Source organism: Triturus cristatus, chromosome 8 (assembly GCF_964204655.1).
Source record: "Triturus cristatus chromosome 8, aTriCri1.1, whole genome shotgun sequence".
NCBI lineage: Eukaryota > Metazoa > Chordata > Amphibia > Caudata > Salamandridae > Triturus > Triturus cristatus.
In genome coordinates this window covers 1,055,013,206-1,055,032,646 of record NC_140591.1, presented here as the reverse complement: position 1 = coordinate 1,055,032,646, position 19,441 = coordinate 1,055,013,206, and the positions used below count along the sequence as shown (strand labels likewise).

At 41.8% G+C, this 19,441-nt stretch overlaps 1 protein-coding gene across 1 annotated transcript in view; it reads right to left on the bottom strand.

The window, feature by feature from the left end:
* IL1RL1 (interleukin 1 receptor like 1) overlaps positions 1-19,441 on the bottom strand; it is a 506,285-nt gene that overhangs the window by 112,533 nt on the left and 374,311 nt on the right. The window contains exon 8 of the mRNA XM_085620499.1: positions 11,763-11,906. Within this exon, the coding sequence (XP_085476625.1) occupies positions 11,763-11,906 (144 nt within the window). The remainder of the gene's footprint in view (positions 1-11,762; positions 11,907-19,441) is intronic.

Below are 19,441 nucleotides of genomic sequence, written 5' to 3'. Positions count from 1 at the left end.
CCAGTTTAGTAGGTTTAACTATATATTCAGAAACAAATCGATATAGATTAATCTCAGTATAATAATATAAAATTACAAAAAGACCAAAGTAAGTCCAAATCACCTTAAGAGATGTACCCTATACAATACCATGCAAATAGCTAACTAAAATAGTGACACAGATAATCAGAAAATAGAAATGAAGGTTAAATTGCATCAGATGATTCTCTTTAACGAGCATGAGTAGCCTAACCTTTCCTACACTACATTAAGGGGCCGGTACTGATCCGGGTCGGAAGGGCACCGAACGTGATCAGGCCGGAAAAACTACGAGCCGTACGCATGTTTTCCGGCTGACTCGTACAGCTGTACGAGCGAGCAAGTACGATGCGAGCTACATGAAATTCACCGACCGAGTCGTTTCCGGGTCCGAACCGTTCCGTACGTTGCGGTCGTAAGCTAACCGTGGCGTGCAATGAATGTGATTCACAACCAAGCCAGTACGATGCACGCGTCAACAGCCTGTGCGAGCCGGAGTGTCCGGCTCGCAAATCGTCCGGGTGGTTGCCTTGGGGGGTCCGCGTCGGACCCCCTGTCATCCGCAGCCCTACGACTCGGACACAGGGGGAGACCCATGTGTCTCTCCAACACAGGCATTTATGGTGCGGATGGCACCGACGCGTACCCACTCTAGGGTACGCACTTATCCGCGACATACCCATTCAGTCAATGGGAGCCCATGTAAGCGTCGTACGACCGGCTCCCATTGACTTCTATGGGAGTCCGACCGAACCGAGTCCGGCAGCATACGGCCGCATCGTACTCGCTAGGTGGGACTGCAGAACTAATAAACACTCCAGATCCGGCTCGGTCGGAGTGCTTTCTGACCCGGATCGGAATCGGCACCTAAGAAGGACAACCCTAAACTAATCAAATAAGGAAATAAGACAGGTGTCAACAATCAGAGTCTTCAATAGAAAAACCCCGACAATGGGTCAAGTAGCTTAAAGCCACTCAAGCAGTAGCATAGGTCTGCTCCCTAAGGAAACCCAAAATGGACTCTCTCCCTAACCAGACACATCACATAATATTGTCTGTCGTTGACGTGACACTCTCATATGGCTTCTCGTTGGGAAATTTCCAAAGCTCTGACATAACTCATCCCCTTAAGTAGTAGGTCTGCCCCTTTTACCATGTACTCCTCTGTTTCTATTGCACATTTAGTACTAAAATCTATACTTACATGTGCAAAGAACTCTACACATGTAATTGGGGAGAGGAGTTGGCCTAACGGCTAGGGCGGTCGGCCTTGAATCTGGGGAACTGCATTCGAGTCTCGGCAATGACGCTGAACATCCAACTTAATCTCTCCGTGCCTAACAAAAAAAATGAATGTGTCCTCATGTAATGCAACTGGTGCTATGTAAAGTGCTCTGATTCCCGATTCAGGTAAAGTTTGCGCTATATAAAACTCTGTAGAATAAAAAAAAAATATATTTTTTTAAAGTATAGGCAAAATCTTACACTTTATAGTACATGTTGTAGGTAGTACGACAAAACATACTATCAAGTACAGTTTTCGAGTCAGGCCCCCAGTCTATTTCTAGCCCCAAGCATACTCAATCATGCCTCAACACACTAGCCATTTAAATATCATATCCACTCAACAAACCAGTTTGATACCTCCCAGAGTAATGAACCCTTAACGTTACGTTCAATAAATTCCAGGCCCTTAAGGATAATCATCTTACTGCTGTCTTTCCACACTATCAAAGTCATAAACTGTCACTGGGACGTTCCCAATCCTATTTTCTCCTGAATCTCCGTCATATCCTAAGACACCATTCTAATCGTCACCAGTCCAGTGGAATAAGCCAATTAAGCCAATTTGCTAATGCCCCCGTGAACCATCTTTACACTTGGTTTAAGCCCTATGTCCTCTATCCCTTATATTGCTGGCAGTAATTAACCTCCAACCTGCTCCACTTTCCTATACTAGTTTCCTACCTCCTCTGATCTGACCCATTTTCTCCTACTCAAATGTGCAAGAGGCTGCCAGTATTAGCCTGCATAAACCTCCGCTATAAACATCCATATGCTTTATGCCACAGAACATGCATGCGCCTAATTACCTTAAAGACGTAAAAAAAACACTACCTTCAAGACTGTGTAGAAACGGGTTGATGCACACACAAATGCAGCCATTCACACAATCTCCTTCATAATACCATAATGACATTCCTTGCAATATGCGCATGCCACCCAGTGTCTCACCCTGCATCCAATACCAGTTTTCTAACTTGACGCCTTTTCAATCCATTTCCTCCCATATAGTGTCTGTATAATAGGTGGTTATTTCTTCGTATCATTATGTGTGACTCTCAGTGAGAGCCATTTGCATGAATGTCAGATCTTGTCACTACTGTGACTTGCCAATGATAGGTTATAGATCTTGTAAATCACAGTTGCTATGTGATAAAGGAATTCCAGGCTCCCATTGCCAGGCTTTGTGAGAACTTCTCATTGCAGAGTTGGAATGCAGGGATCACAGCTTCTGAAGGCGGGGGAAGGGAATGCAGAGAGAGAGGTGAGGGCGGGTAACAGGAAGTTAGTTACTTTAAAAACAATTTGGGACAGGGAAGAGTGGCCATGTTATCTATGGCCTCCAATGTTACTCCTCTGCTCCTGTGTAACAGTTGAAAATAAGTGCCAATGATTTGGGGGGCATACATAAAATAAGATTTTAGATAGGCAAAAAGTAAAATACTGGGATTTTTTTCACCTCAGATTTCTGAGTGCTAACATAGACAATTCGAGCTTTGATCTCGATGTCTATTTCATGTCACTCAGAAGCCCTCAGTGAAGAACATCCCTGTAATTCACTGCTACCCATCTATAATTCTATATGCCGCACATGTCAAATTTAATCCAATACAACCCAAAACGGATCCTAAAGTACACTTTCCCCACCAATCTGTATTTTTAGAGAAACCCATGCAAACTCAGGCTCTGTGAACCAGACAGTATATCAGTCGCCTTGCCCACCAAGCCTGGTGTATTCCTTACCCAGAGCACACTGTTCCTGGCAAGAATGCCAAAACAATAACTGCAGCATCTAGTTGGTCATGTTGATCACTTGCACCTACTACCTCATTCACGTAAAGGTGCCTTCGGGTCACACAGCTCCTCACCTGGAAAACTCACTAACAGGGCAAGGTCACAGGAAAGGAATTCCAGAAATGCGATGCCATGGCACCATGCATTCGGCCATGGGCATCACTTAACTCATCAGTGATACTACCAGCTATGCAATGACCCTGTAAAGACCCCTCCACTCATCCCAGCACTTCTGAAAAAAAATAAAACTATCAATAACTTTGGGAATCTTTATAACTCCAATGTCCCACCTAAAGTCCTCCATGCACTTAAGACCAACTCAGCATGCCCTGGTGCACTTTCACCATCGTTTCAGTACTATGGGAAACTTACCCCACCCCACCACCCACAATCACCAGACTTAACCAGTTGCCAAATAAAGTTAGAATGCCAAAACTCTTAACTCAGACTCACAGGTGAGTCACCTTCCCCTCTTGATTGCAACCAGACTGTTAATGCCCACAAGAACTTGATTCAGTTTATATGGGCTGGCAAGCATGTACACCTGAAATGGAAAATCAGGACACTACCCATTAACAAGAAAGAGTGCACAGTGGTGGAATCCTAAAGTAATTTCCTTGCACCCCAAGCTCATTTTGCAGTAAGCCGCCATTACTATCTGCTCCTTATGCCCCACATACTAGCAGAAATAGATGTGCCAGAAAGAGGTTTACTCACAACTTTACTATCTAGCTGCTTAACGTATCCCAAAGACAGCTTTAACACAGTTTAGCTACTAACAGAGATGTATATACTATGGGTAAACAATCAGGATGTACCCTGCTTTACTCTTCTTAAAACCCATTTTTAGATAGCCCTGCTTTACCACTTACATAGGAATGAGTGGTTGTGGAAACACCAATATTGCAGAATGTATGGCATGATAGGTTATGCAGCGACTATCCCCAGGCAAGGAAGGCGATTGGAGCTATACTGCTACTATTAGCAAAGGTGACAATCCACTGGATTAACCTCTTAAGTACTGAGGCTACCTACTTGTTTTGCAACGATTGGCTAACCAACAAAAGAATTAAACTGTTATATCGATCTGACTCTTCCAGTCTCATGGATATATAGAGTTGATTGGATTTTCAAAAACTGGGATACACAGAGAGGTCAACCGAGTTGCTGCTTAAAATCGTTTTTCACTGGGTACCCACGATGCCTTAATTCATAAGAAAACATCTTATGAATGAAAAATGGGTATGAAAGAAAGCTATGCAAATTCTAAAAGTGCCCAAGAGTCTGAATTTAGGAATCATAGATATTTATTTGACTCTGATTCATGTGATTGAGAGTGTGTTTTTCAAAATGTGCTCTTTCTTGCACACAGACATACATTTGAAAATCCACTGGAGAGAAATTCTACTGTATAGGTATTACCAAAGGTTGTACTGTTCCGTGTTCCCACACTTCTCTCAATGAAAACAATGCCCATGTTTGTGGGTGAGCATGCCAAAAAAGGTACCAAAATATAACTTAGAGCAATCACGATTTTCCTTCAAATGTAGCGTTGGCATTTGGACCAAGGCTCGCCCAGCACTCAGGGTGACCTACCAACCCCATACATTTATGAAAACCAGACACCTGGGAGGGTCAAGGGTGATGTGGCTTGCATGTGTTCCACTACTGTTTTCTAACCTGAATGTCAAACAAATCTAAAACCACAGTATTGTTTTACATTTCTGTAAATTAAAGTTCTGGAATCTTTGGGGAATGACAAAAGTCCTACCACCCTGAATGCTCACACGTCTCCTTATAAAAGCAGTACCCAATTGTGTGGCATCCACAACAGGAAAGGCCCTAAAGTTCAACATGGAAACATCAGAATTGTTCCACTGAATTTCCATTTTTCTAAAGATGTGGGTAGCTAGGGTGTTTGGGCCCAGGATCGTTTAAAATACAAGGAAACATAACGATCCCATACATTTATAAAAATTAGATCTTTGGGACAGTCCTGGGTGATATGGATTGTATAGATCTGACTATTTTCTCTTACCCAGAAGCATCAAACTTTGGCTAAAATCACAGAATGTTCTCACGTTTCTGTGAGAAAAAGTTCTTGAATCTGGAAATTGACAAAAGTCCCACTACCCAGAGTTTCCAAACGTCTTGCAATAAACACAGTGCCCCACTTCTAGGGTGAACCTATTACCTGCAGCATGAATTGGTCAAACCTTGGACAGTGTGAAGTAAACATAATGTCAATGTGGTGTTCACATGGTTACAGTTCTGGTCAATTTGTATTATATGTGATAGATCCATCCACACATAAAGGGCATTTTCAGAGGAGAAGTTTGAGAATACAGAGTGATAAAACTTCAAGTTTTTGACTGGAAGTACTACAGATTAAAGACATTTAAAAGTTGGGAAATAGTGTTTGCAGGGCTTGTTGGGTAAAAACACTTGCTGGGACTCACACAAACCACATCATCCTAAATTCTCCTTGGTGTCCAGGTTTCAGAAATGCTTACAGTTGGTAGGATTTTCTGAGTGCTAGCCTACCCCAGGCCGAAATGCTGCAGCTATTCCCCGTGAAAAGAGAGAGGACATTCAGTGTTTAAAACAAATTGTTAATATTTGCATGGAGTTCATGGTACAAAACCATGCTGGGATCCATGCAGGCCACAATGCCCTGGATCCCCCAGGGTCTGCAAATTTCACAAATGATCAGGGTTTCAATGATTCTCTGGGCTGCCACCTGAGCCCGGGCCAATATTTGACAGCATTCTCCCATAGAAAGAGAGGAGCAATTGAGTAGATTAGACATATTTCTTAAATTTTCTGGATATTCTGAGAAATAAATTCAGGGATCAGTGATTCAGGCAAGCCCCAACACCATGGAGTCTGGATTCCTCTGGTCTCTAGTTTTTGGATATAGCCAGGGTTGGAAGAGGCCTAGGTGCTCTTACTAATTCAGAGTCAGAATACTGTAGCCATTCCCCATGGAAAATAAGAGGATGTGGAATTTCTTTGGGCATATTTTGAAATTGAGCTTGCAAAGATGGAACAAATCCCCCCATTCCACCACCTCTTGGGGGCTGATTTATTGACTTATGCCAGGGGTAGTGCAATGCCAAACAAGGGCAGCTCCCTACCTCATTTCTTTTGTCATTTCTTTTTTAAGTAGCCTGGTGAGCTTTAAACCGTCCTTAGGGATGGGTTGGGATGTATACCACCAATCTACATATCCTATGGGGGCTCAGAATGGCCACCCATAAGGGAAAAGAATGAAAAACAGAATGGGAAGCAGGGCTTACCGACCGGCCCTTACCTTTGGACTTAGAAGAAATTTCAAAGAAAAATGTTCTGAGAAGGTCAACTTCAGTGGGACAAGGCTGCATGCGTTGTCTGAGGAAGGAGTACTATCATCAGTGGGCCACTGGATAAAGTAGTCATGAAGATTTCTTCGTCCTGACTTAGTCCATTTTTTGGAAGTCAAAAATCTCCAGTGGTAGGAGGGGAAGTCTGTAGCCGATGAGAGTTCTATGAGGCCAATACACCTTTGGCAAAAGACCGATTAACAGGATTTTCTGCTGCCCAGAATATCGTAATGGAAGTTAGGCCAAGCGGAGATGCACCTTGGGTGGATGGACAACGAGGTTGGTCCTGGTCTTCTCTCAGTTTTTAGAGCAGTTTTTATTTAAAACTCTTTTAAGCTCCACATTTTGGATTTTGGCTAACTGGGCATCATTAGCATCACCACCAAGGGTCCAGGACTGGAGAGGCAAGACTTGGGGGATTAGGACTTACTCAGGCTGGGGCAAGGTTCAGTGCAAGATGGCTGTAAACCTTTCTGTCCCTGGGCTCTGATTGGTAAGCCAGACATCTAACCCTCGGAGCCACTATTGTAGTCCTGGGTTCAGCAGTAGAACAGGTCTCAAACAGCAGGGTAGGCTTATATGGGTTCAAGGCAGACTTCAGGCAGAAAGGCAGTCCCTCCAGGTACAGCAAGGCAGTCTTCTAAAGTACACCGCAGGCTGCAGTGATCAGTCCTCTGAGAGTGCTTCCACAGGTCCAGAAAGTGAGCTGAAGAGTGGGTATGAGGGCTTAATTTGTATACCTGATGTTTCCTTTGAAGTAGAAGTTTCTAGAGAATTCCCTTTGAAGTGCTTGAAGTTTCCTGACTCCCCTGCCCTAGCTTCAAGCTGAACAATGTATGAACAATGCAGTGGTAACACGTCCTTTTTGTGAAGGCAGAGCACAGCTTACTCAGTTGTAAGTGGGGATGTGCTTAACTTCGGACCCAATCCTGCTAGTTGATGGCTCATCCAGGCACAGTCAAACCCTCTATTGTGAGGCTGTCAGTCCAACTTACAACTGACAGGTATAGGCCAATGATACCACATTTTAGGGAGTGAGCACGAGCATGTTAGCACTGGTTAGCAGTGGTAAAGTGTGAGTGAGAGAGAGAGAGAGAGAGAGAGAGAGAAAGATTGTGTGTGGGTGGGTGTTTATTACTGTGCCCATTTGGTGACCCTTTCCATACGAACAACATTTTTATCCCTCTATAACTTTGATGCAAAAATACACACATTTTTGTAGTAGATGTTTGGACCAATTTCATAATTATTTGCGTGAAAGCAAATAGCAGGGTGTAACAGAATAAACCATTGAACGATATGACACAACCTTTCAGAAACAAAATCACATTATACAAGGCGTAACTCTACAAATAACTCATAATGCACAATATAAAGCAAAGCTTCCCACTGAAACACAACTCCACTCATGACACATAGACATCAAGTTACTGATAATGTCATCAGAGGTGAATATGAGATGTGATCGATAATGTTGTGAAAGGTCGGAAACACTTTAATGGACTTGACTAGAATTGTTGGAGTTAAAATTATTAAAATGTCCAAGATTATATTCTCCTTTGAAGCAACACATCTATACATCTAGAATCTAATCAAATATGAATTCCATGTGCTTAGATTTAAAATCACTAAGGCTTTAATGGAACAAAAGCATGAGTTCATCAAGAAGGGGAGTGGGTAGCATTGCTGGTTTTCTAGCTTAATTATGTGACACCTAACTTAAAATATGTGATATAAGTATGAGATATAACTTTAATGATGAAATGGTATTGGTCACTGCACGTACAAAGGATTTGTTGTGATTTATTTTTAAAGTTACGAGCTGTAAATTAAAACAAATCTAATCAATGCTAATGCAGTTGTATGTGAAACATTGGTAGGATATACAGTTCAGGCTGGATACACATTCTTTTTCCATTTTGCAATCACTTAAGGAATCCCCTTTGCAGACCTCCTGCTTGAAAGACTCATATATATGAACCATTAATGAGTAGCCATTTAAGATTTATAATGAATATTAGAACAAGGGCAGAAGGTCTCTTAGCCTGTTACACCGTCATATGCTAACATTAGGAACTGTTCAACTTTAAACAGTCAACAAGCTGGTGGCAAATCACTAGTCCAAACATGAACATTTCAAATGAAGTGCTAACTCTACAAGCTGGATTGGTTGAAGGAAGCATTACAACTATGACTAATAGGTACCAAGCTCTTCACAAGACACAATAAGTGAAACAACATGGAAGACAAGCTATAGAGGCTTGCCAGTGATGAAATTACAAAACCTATGGTAGCTATCTTAAACCCTTATGTATTCATGTTTGAAATTAATTCTTTTAACGACAAACTATTTTTCCACCACAAGAATCCAAGACGATCCAGAGATGCCACCACCTCAACCTAAATCACCAACATGTTCATGAAGTGCCATGCTATCAATATGTGAATAATGACCTGGTCTGTGAAATGGGTGTCAATTTGATGTGAGTGCTTCATTAACGTTTCCAACATTCTGCACATAAATGGTATGGTGCTTTGCAAGAACTGGATACTCTTGTATACCAATAGTAGACCATTGGATCGCCATATTTATTATATAGTCAATATGTATGGAATTGGTCCACAAAAGTCTTGACCGAAATAGTGCAGTATGTTCTTTTTCAAACATATACAATAACTAAAATGCCCAAGGACACCGATATAAACTCGATTTCACTTGGTCCATTGATTATTCAACTATTGGAAAGGAAAGTTAGAGAATGTTACCTAAAAACTTCTTCAATCATCGTTATTATATGGTGTTCAACTTACCCAAATATGAAAATTATGAGGCCAAAAAAAACTGCATCACGTAGTTTGGACATATGTGTGGTGCCACATGTTTTGCCATTTGCGTACACCTCAAATGCACAACATGTGTATGGACTAATGAGATACAGATGCAGGCCATGAATTACATGTATCCCTCAGAGCTACTACACATGCAACACAGCATTTGATGTTGACCTGTGCAACCCTATGCAACACTATGAGTGTGCAAAATGAGTTATTCTCTGATGCTTTCACGTGACAGTGGTCCATACGTAATGCTTTCACCTGGTACATATAGTCTGCATCCTGTGTATGCCAGTCACCTTAACCAGACCTGAGTTGAAGGTGATGGCAGCAGCTGTTTTTACTAATTGAATAGGTTACACACAGTTCCTGCCCAACATCCCTGCACTGGTTTCAACTCACAGTTGAACTAGATTAGAACTGCTGCTGATGTGTTGAGCATTGTAAAGACCATATAAGTGGCCCACACCATGTATGATCAGTTGTGTCCATTCCATTTTAAACACTGCCTCCAACCATCAGCTGAGAACTATGTGTACTACACCCAACATGTACACACACTGCTTCAAAATGCATCACCTCTGACTGAAAATTGTGACGACCTATACCTGGAATATATATGTTGGGATTCTCACTTATGACAGGAGACATAATTATGTGAGTCACAAACTGGTACTTCAGACAGCCTTGCCAGTGAACATAACTGATATTCTGTTAAATGAGTAGCAATAGTACCAAAAAATGGTTGCAGGTGACTAGGGAACAGTTTGGGATGATCAGAGATGATGGCCAATTGGCAAGGGAGAAATCCTGAAAAACCCTATTACTGTATGGAGGCAGCAATTGTGGTCGTATTTACTCCAATCTGCCACTCACTGTGTTTTAACTGGTATTTGAACATTTTAGAAATCGCTACATGATAGGGGTGAAAGAAAAGTGAAAAATGTGGTATGAGGGTCAAAAGAAATTATAAACGTCAGGAGCTCTATTGATGCACTCAAAATGAGTGTGCTGAAATGTATTAATGTGTATGTAAATAGGTTGAGAAGTAGTAGGGAAAAGGAGCATATGTAACAAAGGCTGTGTTTCAGGCTTTAGATACCATGATACTTCAAGAAGATATTTTCATTCAAAGATGCAAAGATATCTTCAAGGTTCATAACATGGCCAACTGCTTGCCACTAGGCAACAAGTCTGTTACTATATGATTGGTAACTTTAATGGTCCTCCTTATCATATACAACAGCGAATGTGCATCACAGAGGTCTGACATGGCCAAGCTCTACTTCAAGAGAATAAGTCAATAGTAAACATTTTTTATGCAGAGCACAAGACAGGACTTCTCTTGTGCAGCGTTCCACCAATTTCTAGCGGACTCCGTTGGCAAACCAAAAGGCATATTTGCAATAAACTGGCGGAGCGCAGTGTAGCTCCAAAATTTCTAACGCCGTGATCCGTCAGTTTAAAAACACAAAGATGCACAGCATTCACCAGAATGCGGTGCACCCCTGTGCTTCCCCTAGCGCTGGTGCTAAATCTAGCTGCCTAGCACCAACGCAGGCACCCGTACACCATAGTGCAAGGGTGTCTGCATTGCAGGGAATGATTGTTCATGTGCAGGAAGGTGTCTCTTCCTGCTCATAAACAATCACTAATGGCGATTTGTAACTTCTATGTGTGCTGGAAGTTGTAACTCGTCATTTTTTAATGATTGCTTATTTGCAGTAAAGGAAATCCTTCCTGCACATGAAAAGTCACTAGTGGGGATTTACTCTTTCTAGGTGTGCTGCATCATGCAGCACACATAGAAACAGCAAAAAAGAGGAGAAAGTAATCATTTCTCCTCGTTTCACCAGGTTAAGACCAGGTTTTCCCTGGTCTTATTTTTGGCTCTGCCCCATATTTACACCACCCTTGTAAATAGGGGGCAGCCTCAAAATCAATGGGTGTTGCTGCGGAACAACAACAGCAACACCCATTGCACACCCCTTCCATGCCAAGTGCTGTGCAAAATGGGACCTTATTTACAAGGAGGCGTTAAGCCACATTAAGTGGCTTAATGCCGTCTTGTAAATAAGATTAAGGGCTTATCGCGATCAGAACGCCTAAAAAAAGTGACATTCTGGTGGCGATTAGCCTTTGTAAATATGCCCCCAAGACTCTTCACTTGGACTTGTTAATAGAGATGTTGGTGCTAATGGTCAATCAGCTGCGGGTGGGAGACTGTTAACTAAAACGTCTCCTTCTATGTATTTAGAGTGATTGGTTTCCAGCACCAGAGTGGCCATGTTCGGAAAACTGTAACTATGCAATCATAATCAGTGTAATGTATAGAAAAAGGCGAGAACAAATATTGCAGTAGTTTGCCATGAAGTGCTGTTTTTGTAAAGGTGGTAATGACTACATGCAAATAACACACTTAATCACAGATAAAGAATTTTAATTTTTTTAAAGTAAATGTTTACTCACCATCCTTAGATCTCAGTGGTTGAAACATATCCCGATACATCAGGACCGCATCTACTCTGTAAAACTTCCACAGTAAAATCATCAGGAATAATATTATTTTGAAAATGACAAAGCCCATCCATATATATTTCTTGACATCTTTAACTGTAGGAAGAAAGGTAGTAATAGAAGAGCTAATGAGACAAGATCAAAATATACCCATTGCAAAAACATGTTTAAAATATGTTGTTCTTATTTTGGTGTTAAGATCACAGCCTCCTTATTTTGTGCTTCTACCATCCACCAAGATTATGACTACTTAAATTAAGAAAAAGACCAAATAACTGCATGGCAATACTGCATCAATAAGTAGAGTGACATAAATGTCACAATAATCCCGCATTTTCTACTGCACTATTATGCTTTCCGCTGTAGATTTACTAGGTGTGACCTATACTGAGGAATTCTTTCCACCAGCATATCAATTAGAATTTTTCTTCTACTAGCAATGCTAGAAAAACCTATTAAGGGCTCAGATTCACAAACTGCCTTGTATAATAAAGTAAAAAGTAATACTATTACTTACTTCAAGATCCAATTCACTAAGCTAAGGGTGGAGATCTCCACCTGCATCTCCTCCTCCACCTCTCCTATATTTTTTATGGGGAGATGTCCACAAATGTAATTTTACTACTTAGTAAAAAACGTTGAAAGACCGGGTACTGGTGGGAAAATGGTGAATATGTACTGCAAAATGCGAGGAGTTAAGAAAAAACTAAGGAGAGGTTTAGGGAGGGTCAGGCAACCACAATCACCTAGCCACAGAACAGTAAGCCCTTTGCTGTTCACAAACTACACTTTTAAAGTTACTGCACACCAAAAGGTGACAAAACTGCAGTAAATGTGCCCCAGCACAGCCTTGAAGTAAGTCAATCACCACACATGGCCACTTACAGGTATGGTAATGTACTTAAAAAAAAACAGGAAACTAAAATAGCATCCCATAGGAAATATTATTAAATGAAATTATTTTGCTTTTTCAAATATTTGTTTGCATTTCATTTCATGTTAAAAAAATATACATTTTAAATACTTATTTTACCATAAAAAGTGATAAAATACTTAATTAAAAATAAATTAAAGATAAACTATATAAAAATTAAATTAACTTAAATTAGTTCAACACAAATTTCATCTAAACTTAATACATATAAATTAAAAATGAAAATGCTACTGTAGGTGGGATTCTTTCATTATTCTTTAAGATTTATCATGTATTATTTAAATAAATATATTAAAATTCATTAATTGTTCAATACAGTTTCAATTTATTGTGTTAATGTGCTGTAATATATATTTTTTTGATAAACAATTTTCTTGGTTTTAAACACGAACCACCAGCATCAGTCAAATACAGTATATCACAATAATCAGTTGGTATTACCATTTACATACATGGGAAATTGAATTTACGTTACCCAGTCTCCCAGATCCCACATAGTGCACACATTTGAAGGAGATACATTCAATCTATCTGTCCCAGCCATTTAGCCCAAACCCCACGGTATTTAGTTGGACACCCCTGAGCCTCGAACAATGGTTTCTCCTGTGCCGCACACCAGTCCATGCCTCTGTGCCATTTCAATATGCCGGGGGGTCCAGATCTATCCAACTAGCCGCAATGTCTCGCTTGGCCACCACTATTGCAGTGGTCAGAAATTGCTTATCAGCTCAGGGCCATCTAGGCCATCCGTAATACCCAGGAGCATATGTAAGGGGTTGTGCGGGACCTCCCAGCCCAGGACCTCTGTAAGTACTTTCTCTATTGAATCCCAATAGCATGTGATGATAGGGCAGGCCTATACCATATGGAAGAAGTCTGCTTGGTCATGATCGCACCGCATACAAGATGAAGATGACTTCATACCTGCTCTAAGGAGGCGTTTGGGCGTTAAGTAGGTGGCATGTAGATAGTGTAGTTGGACCCGACGGAGCTTGGCAGAGGTGGTGACTGTCTTGGGTGCCTTTAGAGCATCTCTCCAGTCTTCCTCCTTGAGAGGCCCCACCCATTGATCCCATAGGTGTCAGAGTTGGTCTAGCGAGTTTGGAGTGTTGTTGGTGAGAGCGCGGTAGATACACCCCCCTTTCCCAGGTTGCCCATCATAGTCTGTGCCTCGGTGAGACTATATCCCAGAAGGGATTTGCCTTGAGGTACGTGAGTGTTAAGGGTGTGGTGTAGCTGCAAATACCTGTAAAAATGCGAGGAGTGCAGGGAATAGTGGGTTTGCAGATCTTGGAAGGTGCGCATATGGTCACCCGTCCACACGTCCCCAAGTTGCGAGATACCAATACGGTCCTATGGTTGGAATCCCTCCAGGGCACTGACCTCTTGAAGTGGGTCCCCTGCCAAAGTGGAGTGTATTGCGTCAGTTTGTTCATCCATTGTGTGTGGCGCAAGGAGGCGTGCCAGGCTAGGAGAACCACCTGCGTCGCTGTTGGCATCGTCCCGGGGATAGTGGCACCGTACATTGTTGCCTGAACCCTGGGTAAGTCCAGATCGCCCAGTTTGAATCTGAAAGCCGGGTCTGACCAGCCACCATTGAACCAGTCATGCAATGTGAGCAAGCGGGTCCCCAAATAGTATAGGTAGAGATTAGTCATGCCCATGCCACCATCAAAGGACGGGATCCGGCACTGGGATAGAGCTAAGCAAGGTCTCTGCCCACCCCAGAGGAATTTAATAGTCAGGCTGTCAAGCTCCTTAAACCAGGTTCGAGGGAATTTAAAAGGGGTGTTTTGGATCACTTAGAGGAATCGGGGGAGTATCATCATTTTAAAGAGGGTGACCCTTCCCCGAGGGTTAAGCGGGAGCGTTTGCCATTTATGCAGATCAGCACAAGCTTTCTTCACCAGTGGGGTGACGTTAAGCGACCAGGCGAGGTCAGGGAGCACGGCCACTCTGATTCCCAGGTGTTTGAAAGACTGTCTTCTGATTGGGATCGTGGATTGCCAATCAAAGCAGTCTCTTGAGAGGTGAAGGGGGACCAGGACGGACTTGCTGGAATTTAGCTTCAGCCCGGAGAATTGTCCAAAGAGATACAAGGTCCGGAGACAGCGAGGGCCAGATTTGGCCGGTTCAGCTAAGAAAAGCAAGACATTGTCAGCACATAATGCGATTTTGTCCCCCACAGCATTTGGCCATCTCCAGCCTTGAATACGATTGTCAGATTGCACCAGGCACGCCAAGGGCTCCATCACTAGGGTGAATAGTAGCGGTGAGAGGGGGCAGCCCTGGTCGGGGTGGACCAATATGAAAGGATACGGTTTCTGCCGATGGGCGAGAATCGAAGCAAACTTTCTGACCTCCATGTTCAATCAATCAATCAAATGCTTTATTCGACACCTTAATGTCAAAAAAGTAAACAATTTAATCAATCATACATTACAATTAAAAATAGAATGTACAAATATCAACTAACAACTCATAGCAAGTCACTAGAAAGGCTTAAAATACAAGATTCGAAAGATAAAAACATACAAACAGTATTGGGGTGCAAAACTACAAATGTCTTTTCCTGTATTTCATCTTACGGGGCTAGAGCTTTTCTGGGCATCTAATACAAGTTTTAGATAAAGTGCAAAATGCGAATAAAAAGCTCATGGATTAAAATGACACATTGGTCCTCCGGAAAAATTTAAAAACCAAAAGGGCAAACATATTGGGATACAAAATTTCGAATTTCTCTCCCCATGATACATCCCAGAGTAAAACATTTTTTGTAAAGTGCAAAGTGCGTACGAGATAAAATGCAAACATTTCATTCAAGACAACCGTGAGGAGTACCATGGGTTACTCTACATACAATAAAAACGTTATTAAAAGTGCTATGTGCAAATAAGGCAGACTCATAGGTTTAGGGTGATCTACTAGTATCTTGACACATTATTGTCCTCCTAGAAACGGTCCTTCAAGTAAGTTTACATTGATATTAAAAACATAAAATCTATAATTTACATTATGTCATTTAAGAATCTAGACAATAATCAGATAACAAATGTCTGTTTTTCTTAAACCTCATAGCAGCAACCAGAAAACATGCAATATTAAAAATATCCCATGGTGTACTCAATGACTGGAGATAGAGTAATGCTGGTCTAACCTGCAAAAAGCCCTTTCCTCTCAGGATTGGAATTATATACTTATTACGAATGTTAGTATAAAAAGGACAAAACATCATAAAATGAAGGGTATTCTGGGGAGAAAAATTGTCACACTTACAGGGAAGCGCATTCTCAGGATTACACCACTCCTGGAAATCACCTAATAAAAAAGGAGCTAAGTTAAAGCGAAACCTGGTTAAAAGCCAACGATGGAAGGGTTTATTTACTGTTACCAAATAGGGTTCAATACAGATATTTGTTTTAGTTAAAAAATGAGCCCTAACGGAGGGTTTCTGCAGCTCTAATTCCTCCCGTTCTGCAGACAACAGATTCTTAAAATTAGATTTCACCCACAGGACATCCTCCTTCCGTATCTTTTCAGGAGCTTCAAATAGCTCAGGCCGCCCCAATTTGGTTAACCTACTTTTAACATAAGACAGCCACTTGATCTTATTAGAGTTGTCTAGCTGAACACAGTCTCGTAAGATCTTATGGTTCAAAATCAGTTCTGGATTTATCCACGTTTTGAGCCAGCAGAGCAACGGAGCTAAGCTCAAAATGTCTGCGATATAACCAATCCCAAGTTCCTGGTGTATAGAAAAAACTGGCGTAGATAGTGGGACTGATAGGAGACTACGTAAAAATTTATTTTCGGCTATTTGAATCCCTGGCTGTTCTTTAAAGCACCATATAGAGGAACCATAGATCGCAATCGCTACGCACTTTGCGCTATATATTTTCAATATACTCTCGATTGGTCTAGCCCCCAAACGCTTAGCAAACCCCATTAATCCTAGGGCGGATCGAAAAATAGAATTCTTTTTAATTTTCTGCTGCGGTATCCAAGAGAACTTCTCATCAAAAACAACCCCTAGGTAGGTAAAGGAGGAGACCGGGGTCACTTCCTGGCCATTACAGTAAAAAGAATAGGGTTTTCTTGTTTTACGACCAATTGACAGAATATGGGACTTGCTATTATTTACAGCTAGATCCAGCGACTGCATGTTGGCCCCAAAGGCATCTAAAAGCCGCTGGAGACCTACCGCCGTGCGTGCTATAAGGACAGCGTCATCCGCGTATAGGAGAACCGGGATTGAGCAATCTCCTACACGTGGGATATCCAAAGTCGCTGTCAAAAGGGATCTATCTATGTCATTAATGTACAAGGTAAAAAGTACAGGCGCCAGAATACACCCTTGTCGGACCCCACGGGCTGATCTGAATGACCTTGAGCATTTGCCATCCTGTGAAATCCTGACCGAGGCAGTAAGATCTTGATGAAGATCAGCCAGGAAATACACTAAGGACGGGTCAAGACCTTTGTCCAGCAGAATGTTCCACAGCTTTGACATTTTAACCAGGTTAAACGCTGAGGATAGATCCATAAATGCCATCCTTAAACAGCCTTCCTTTGCCACAGTGTATTTACTAATTAGTAAGGACAAATTAAGGCACTGGTCGGTGGTACTTCTACGTTTTCTGAACCCATATTGTAGAACAGAAATAATATTCTTCTCGGTAGCCCAATCTGAAATTTTCATTAAAATTATTTTTCCTAAAATCTTCACAGAAGAGTCAATCAAGGATATTGGTCTGTAGCACCGTGGGTCCTTCTCTGGCCCTTCTTGAAAATCGGGATGATAGTTGATCGAGACCACGATGCAGGGAACCCTGAGGTGCCAGAGACATTAAAAACATTAGTCAGGATCTTTGCCCAGAATTTAGGTTCACTTTTATAGAGATCTGCCGGAACAGAGTCAGGGCCGGGGGCCTTGTCACTGATAGTCTCCCTTATAGCTTTCTCCACTTCCTCTTCAAGGAACACAAGTGGGACTCGGGTTTGAGTAGGTAATAAGCTAACGTGCCACTCTCGGTTTGGACTTGACTGTTAGATCACTAGCTATTTGATTGCAAATACCCTCGAAGGCTCTAAAAATAGCGTCTTTTGTACTCAAGGGGTTGACACATATTAGAATGTTCCCCTCGCATTTCTCGCAAAGTTCTTTAAAAAAGATGTCCGGCATCACTTTGGGCCATCTGAGCCTTCTCCCTTGATCACAGGTGGTTACAGTACAAGGTGCGGTTTGCTTACTACCACAAGTTAATAGGCTGCAGCTTTTATCTAGTTCCAAAATGACAGGGTTATGGTCACTAAAGGGCGATTCCCTGGCATTATAAAAGACTACTTTGCATAATAGCATGGGAGACAAAAAAATATAATCAATAATGGTGTCTCTAATTTTAGATTTGAATGTAGGGCACCGATCAAGAATGTTAACAAATCCAGGTTCCAAGGGGTCAGCTTCAAAACAAGAGAGACTCTAAGCCCTCCCCCTCCTCTGAGTGTTCAAAATGGAGGATTGAAGCAAAATTATAACCAAAACCATCTTCAATACGGCAATTTAAGCGACAAGGATGTATGTTAAAATCACCCATAAGCACGACGTAAAACAAAGTAGTTTGCATAGCCCTATAATTTTCTAAAAAAGATTTCAAATTGTTCAAATGTTGGTTCCTATGATCAATTTCCCCAGAATTATAAAAATTCACAAGAAGTATCTTGGGATAGGTAGTAAAACATATTTCTACTGCCAGGCAATTAATCGAGTCTATGTCAATCCTGTTTGTGGATCCCTGTAGGTTCAGAGATAAGAGTAGCATAAGACCACCCTTTGCTCTTCCTCCATGTTTATGAGGGAGATGGGGCGATATTCGGCTTGGTGTGTTGAAGGAGGAAGCGTTTTAGGGATTACCACAATAGTGGTGGCATCAGTTTCAGGTAGAAACGAGCCGTTGTCAGTCGCTTCAACATAAAAGTCCAACAAATGCGGGACAAGTATTTCTCAATAGGTGGCGTAATACTCCTGAGGGAGACTGTCGGGACCTGGGGTTTTGCCCGGAGCAGAACGTGATATAGCATCATTGTTCCCCTCCCGCGTCAGCTTGGCTTAAGCAAGGAAGCTGGATATGTGTTTGAGCAATAAAACTTGAAAGAGAGAGCTCAGAGTCTTGCCTCGAATAGAGCATGGAGTAATAGTCAGCAAAGGTCTGGGCTATCACCGAAGGGGTGCAGTGAGTGGTACCCTCTACGTCTATAATCTCTGGGATAATACAATTGGCCATGGGGTATGTGGCCAAACGGTGTAGGAGTTTCCCGTTCTTATACCTCCATCCATACACCCTGGCTACAGAGGATCTCCATAGTAGCTTAGCAGCCTCCATGGAGATTTGCTTGATTTCATTGCGCAAATGCATGAGTTGCCTCTCATGCACATCGGGCCCGATTCACAGAACTAACTTAAGACAAAATCCTAAACTTACTACCATTTTGGTATTCACAGAAGGCACTTACTCATTTTGATATTCTCAGAAGGCACTTACTCATTTCGGTATTCACAGAAGTTAGGAGTCCTAACTTTAGGACTCCTAAATGCCTTCTGTGAATACCGAAAGTCTTAAAGTTAGGATTTTTCTCAGTTTAGGAGTAGTAAAGTTAGGAATCCTAACTTTCCTACTCCTAAACTGAGAAAAATACTAAC